We start from the raw sequence: 5761 nt of genomic DNA on the forward strand, positions 1-5761 counted from the left end.
ACCGCTGGCCGCCCCCGCAGGCGGGCTGGCCGAGGAGGGGGACGAGAAGGTTCTGCACGCCGCCTTCATCCCCCGCGGGGACACCACCGACACCCAGACCCCGCTGGACTACGAGACCGGTGCGTGCTCGGGGCGCTGCAGCCGCGCCGGGTGCGGCTTTGGGTGCGAGCGCTTTTCCCGGGATGGGACCCCCCCGGTGTGTCCGTGCTGGCCCTGACCCCCTCGCTTGCCTCCCTCCAGAGAAGCACCGGGGATTCGCCTTCGTGGAGTTTGAGCTGGCAGAGGTGAGGAACCAGCAGATGCTTGAGCCTTTTGGGGGTTTGCTCGCCTGTGGGGTTTTGGGATGGATCCTTTTCCCGCTGGAGACAGTCCGTGGAATCGGGTGTGTGTTCCCCGGCACAGCATTAAGGTGTTCTGCTCCTCCAAATTCCCGCTTTTCCCATTTTCTTTTCCCGTTTCCAAAGCAAACTGCTCTCCTGCTGCCATCCCCGGGTGGGTTTCTTGGCTTCGTGGTCACCACGGGCTGTCACGTATTTGTCCTCCTATCACCTGTCCTGGGCTTGGTACACAAATCTCTCCTCCTCTCCCAAATGCTCATGGCAGCAATAAAAAGCATCTGAAATGGGGTTTTCTGGGTTGTTGGAAGATGAGACCCACATGGATGGGGTTTGGGTATGGCTTCTACGAAACCCATCGGTTTGTACATCCCTGGGATAGATGAGGTTTAGGAAAACCTGGCAGTCGTCTTTATAATGAGATGCTGGGACATGGCTATGCTGGGCCTTGAGAAGAAATGCCTATAATGATTTTATTTTGATTTTTTGGCAGGATGCAGCGGCAGCTATTGACAACATGGTATGGACCCTGTTCCCACTCCTGCTCTGTGTTCTAGGGGGATGTGTGGCTTTGTTGCCCTGGGTGCTGTGGGCTGTAGAGAGAACCCAAACCCCGTTCTCTGAGCTCTGCAGGGCTTTGGGGTGGTTTTATACCTTTTGGTGGGCTTTGTCGTGCTTTTTTCCCCTCTGCAGAACGAGTCCGAGCTCTTTGGCAGGACAATCCGCGTGAACCTGGCCAAACCCATGCGGATTAAAGAAGGATCATCCAGGCCTGGTGAGTCGGGGCCTGGGAGGGGGAGAACATCCCTGGGGATGCTCAGAGCTCTGTGCATAAGCTGAGGTGTGGCCCTTCGGGTCAGTTCCTGAGCTCTGACCTTTCCCTTTGTGGCCACAGTCTGGTCAGATGACGAGTGGCTGAAGAAGTTTTCAGGGAAGACTTTGGAGGAGAACAAGGAGGAGGGAGGAGCAGAGGCCCCCAAAGCAGAGGCGCAGGAGGTAGGAAAAACAACTGGAGCCATCTGTATCCCCTCTATCCCAAAGGATGGGACTGTAAGGCTGGAGACAGAGCAGAGAAATGTCACCTCAGCTTGCTTTTCTTTCTTTTCCTGCCCAGGATGAGCCTCCTGCCAAGAAATCCCGGGTCAACCCGCAGGTTTACATGGACATCAAGATCGGGAACAAACCTGCGGGGCGGCTGCGGATCCTCCTGCGCTCCGACGTGGTGCCCATGACCGCGGGTGAGGAGAAGGCTCAGCCTCCCGTCCTGGTGACCCCCGGGGTGGCACAGCTCTCACCTCCCTCCCCTTTGCCCCCACACAGAGAATTTCCGCTGCCTCTGCACCCACGAGAAAGGATTTGGCTTCAAAGGCAGCAGCTTCCACCGCGTCATCCCCCAGTTCATGTGCCAGGCCGGAGACTTCACCAACCACAACGGCACCGGCGGCAAATCCATCTACGGGAAGAAGTTTGATGATGAAAACTTCATCCTCAAGCACACAGGGCCAGGTAAATCCATCTCCAGGCAGGGGCTGGAGAGAAAATGGCTCAGCATCACCTAGGGGCCACATTTGGGCTGGTTTGGCCGTGTTGATAGCAGCAGCCCTGAATTGTAATTATAATTATTACAATCTGGATTGGCCAGATTCTTCTGCCACATTCAGACCCTCGTGTCTCACCGAGCAGAAGTGCATCCTTCCCTCTCTGCCCACTTTATTTGCAGTATTACATAAAGGAAAAACAATTTCAAAGCTGCTTCTCCTGCTTGATTTTAAACGAGGAGTGTCACAGCACGACTGTGAAAAGCAGGAGCGAGCAAGCAGGTTTATCTCCTTACAAACAGCTTTGCAGCTAAAAATAGCTGAGCATCTTTCACACTTGCAAGTGTTCCTCCCCGTAATTGATTTCCAGTAGTTCCTGTGGATTTTGATACCCAGCAGCTCCCTTCGATCCAGCAGCGTTTTGCAGGACGTGGGAATGGGGCTGGGCTGATGCAGCAGCTGCTGTGCTGGGCCGTAACTCTGCGCTCTCTGATCCCAGGGATGGTGTCCATGGCAAACTCCGGCCCAAACACCAACGGCTCCCAGTTCTTCATCACCTGTGACAAAACAGACTGGCTGGACGGGAAGCACGTGGTGTTCGGGGAGGTGACAGAGGGCATGGACGTGGTGCGGGAGATCGAGGTAGGTGAGGGCACTGGGGTGCTGGGGGCACACCCCATGTCCTTCCTGCCCTGAGGATTTCATGCCTGGAATTCCTGCCAAGGCTCAGGGCACCAAAGATGGGAAGCCAAAGCAGAAGGTGATCATCTCGGACTGCGGGGAGTGCCCGTGAGCTCGGCACTTGGAGGGGCTGGATGGGGGGAGCCCAGCCAGGAGGGATGGGGAACCAGCAGGGATGGGACACCTCAGGGACTGCCCAGCAGCGCCCATCCCGCAGCTTCCATGGGAATTGCCCTGCAAAGGTTGCTGTGGGCAGGATTTATCCTTCCCGGGATAAATCGCTTCCCAGCCTGCGCTGCTCGAGCAGGGCCGGGCTGGTCCTGCTGCCGTGTTCTGGAAAACAATTGATGTTTGGTAAAATTAAAAGCTAGTTTTAAAAATACTGAGAGCCTGGCTGCTGAATTCTCTCTGTGGGAGGCTGGTCTTTGAGCAAAGATGGGTTTTATTTTGCACTTGCCCTCGTGTTCATTAATCCTGTGCCTAAATCCTGGCTCCAGGGGAAGGTACCTGTGCCAGGGGAAGAAGAGCAGAGCTGAATATCTCGTGTTTGTTCCACAGCAGCATCTCGTGGAGGCGTTTTTGGCGCGTCCCTGGCCTTGTAGTGTCCTTTTCCAGCAGCAGAGGGAGGCAGGTCCCTGGCTGGCATCTCTCCTGCTGGGAAGCCTGGTCCAGCTCCATCCCCACCCCAGAGGGAGGGCGTTTCCTGGGATGCGTGAGCTGGAGAACACGGTCAGGACAAGGAACACCAGGGAATGAAGGAGCTCTTTGGGTGATGAGGAAGGAAAAAAACCCGGAGTGATGAGGCTGAAGGAAAGGATTTCCAAACTCCAGGTTGCAGAGTGGGATAAACCACATGGATTTATGGTTCCTGTGGTGGGCAGCCCTGGCTTTGCACTGACAGGTGACCACATGGGTGGGAAGTGGTGGATTTGGGGTTTCCTGTGAAATTATGGAAGGGATGTGTGGTTCTGAGCTTGTGCAGGAGGGATGAGGCTGCTGAGGGGGAGAGGAATATCCGATGTTCAGATTTTGGGGGTGTTTGGAAGAGCTGGTGCCATTGGGGATTCCTGGTTTTCCCAGCCCCTCACGAGTCAGGGGTGTTGCTTTTCCATCAGGGTTGGGTTTTTTTTTTCCACTGGCTGGTGTTCCAGCGTGGCTGGGGGTTGTGCATTGTCCTGAAACTGGGACAAGGTGAGACACAAGGATGTGATTCCTGACAGACAAAACCCCAGCCCTGCTTTTCCCTTCCTTGCTCCTTTTTGTTGTTTAAATCCCAAATTTTAACGTCAGCCCTTGCAGGCACCTTCAGCAAGACCTGAGAGGGAGAGTCCAGAGTCAGTGGAAGGCCTGGGTGTTCTCTCTGCAGGAGGCACAGAGCCAGGATCGCATCCTGAGCTGGATTTTGGGTGGAATTAGACACCCAGATAAGCAAGACCTTTTCTTGGGAAGCTGGGCCCTGGCAGGGAGCAAATCTTCCTTCTTTTGGTGGAGCTATTGGGATTTTTCCTGACTGTGCCAGGTTCTTTACTCGTTTATTGATCCAAGGTTCCCCAGGTATCCGAGCTGAGAACCAGGACAGGCCTTTTCCTTTTCAAACCAGAGCAAATAAATAATTTAATTGTGCAAATAGCCTGGGGAGGCTGCCTGGGACTGGTCACAGCCCCGCTGGGAGCCCAGGGGATGGGCACAGCCTGACCTAAAACTCACACCAGGGCTCATTTCTGAGCAAATAGGTACAATTTTAGCTGGTCCTGAGTATTTTTTCATTGCGAAATGTCCTCCAAACAGAGCCCTGTTGTGCTGTGACATTAAAACACAAAGAGCAAGAGAAACTCCGTGTTTACTTTCCAGACTTTGCGTTTATTTTATAACAGGGCCGTAGCTCAATATTGGATGTTTTATTTTTTTTCCAGCTGGCTGAGTTTGGTGAACTTTGGGTAAACAGGAGCGGGTTAGTCAGCCAGCTGCTTAATTGGCTGATGATATTTTCATTAAGGGAATTAAAAGCACTTGGGTAGAGGTGGGTTAGTTGAGAAACACGCAGTTCTAGAAACAGCTCAGTCCCAGAGCAACCTGGATGCACAAATCGGTCACAGACAGAACAGAATCAGCCAAAAATCCTCTCTTTCCTATATATATATATATACGTATGTGTGTGTGTTTGCATATATCCGTGTCTCATCAAGCAGGGTAAGAGAAAGGGAGTTTTATATTATTTACATCCACTTCTAGAAAGGGGTGGGAGGGGTTTATTTTTGGTGTTTATTGTTATTATGAACAGATTTTGCTCTGATGCAGCCCCCAAAGCTCCTCTTCCACGCACGCAGCAGAAACCCAGGGGCACATTGCTCTGGTGGGAGTGGGGTGGGACACCCAGGGGTGGGAATGGGACACCCAGGGGTGGGAATGGGACACTCAGGGACCTGTCCATCAGTGGCAGCAGCAGGATTTCACCACCATGTTCCGATGCTTCTTGAGGATGACGTTGTTGTTGCTGTCGTAGTAGAGGACGGAGGTGGCACTGAGCTTGGTGGGGGCACAGCACGCCTTGGGCACGGCCTCAGGCTTCATCAGGTGGACCTGGGGGATGGATGGAGCCCCGTTAGCCTCAGCAAATTTGGCTCCAGGCAACAGCAAAAGCGTCAAACCAACCAAAAACCCCGGGTGAATGGGGGGATTATTTCCATCTTTTTGCAAAAATATTTATTCTGAACTCCAGGCAGTCCCTGCTGCGGTTTGTGTTGGAGCAGGGCTCTCGGCACTCCGTTGATTCGGCATTTCAGGGCCCTTTTCTCACAGAAATAGACAAACGACTCAAAAAAACCCCATAAATGAGGGCAGCACGGGTCAGGCTCGCTGTGGGTGGGGGGCGCTGGGTGTTGTTCCAACAGCGATTCTCCACCCAGGATTTAAAACCCAAAGCCCACAGCACCTCTGTGAACACGACTCCGCTTTGGGATGGCTTTTCCCTGCTCGGGCCGCGCTGTATCCCGGCGTTTTCCTGCAGGAGGGAGCCTCGGAGGCTGCGGGGCGCACGGAGCCCTCTCCGGCTTCCCCCGACATGTGCGATTCATTTGTGGCAGGGGCAGCCGAGCTCTCCCAGCTCGGAAGTCCGGTGTTTTTGCTGTCCAACCCTGCTATTTGCAGCACAGCCCGGGGCTGGCACGGCTCCGCAGCCGCCTTTGCCCCGGCGCTTCCCAGAAGAGC

The 5761-nt window shown here is 54.1% G+C and overlaps 2 protein-coding genes across 2 annotated transcripts in view; one reads left to right on the forward strand and one right to left on the reverse strand.

The window, feature by feature from the left end:
* Nucleotide 1: 1 nt before the first annotated feature.
* On the forward strand, nt 2-2937 carry PPIE (peptidylprolyl isomerase E; the record flags this gene model as incomplete). Its single annotated transcript, XM_008635080.2, has 9 exons — nt 2-119; nt 241-284; nt 829-855; nt 1029-1110; nt 1231-1331; nt 1450-1573; nt 1656-1841; nt 2373-2515; nt 2598-2937. Coding segments are annotated over 9 exons (894 nt in total), but the record flags the coding sequence as incomplete, so codon positions are not given.
* Nucleotides 2938-4393: 1456 nt separating this feature from the next.
* LOC103616928 (bone morphogenetic protein 8A-like) overlaps nt 4394-5761 on the reverse strand; it is a gene marked incomplete at its 5' end in the record, with an annotated part of 6197 nt that continues 4829 nt past the window's right edge. Inside the window, one exon of the mRNA XM_017736103.1 lies at nt 4394-4977. The remainder of the gene's footprint in view (nt 4978-5761) is intronic.

Source organism: Corvus brachyrhynchos, unplaced genomic scaffold (genome assembly GCF_000691975.1).
Source record: "Corvus brachyrhynchos isolate BGI_N302 unplaced genomic scaffold, ASM69197v1 scaffold65, whole genome shotgun sequence".
Lineage (NCBI taxonomy): Eukaryota > Metazoa > Chordata > Aves > Passeriformes > Corvidae > Corvus > Corvus brachyrhynchos.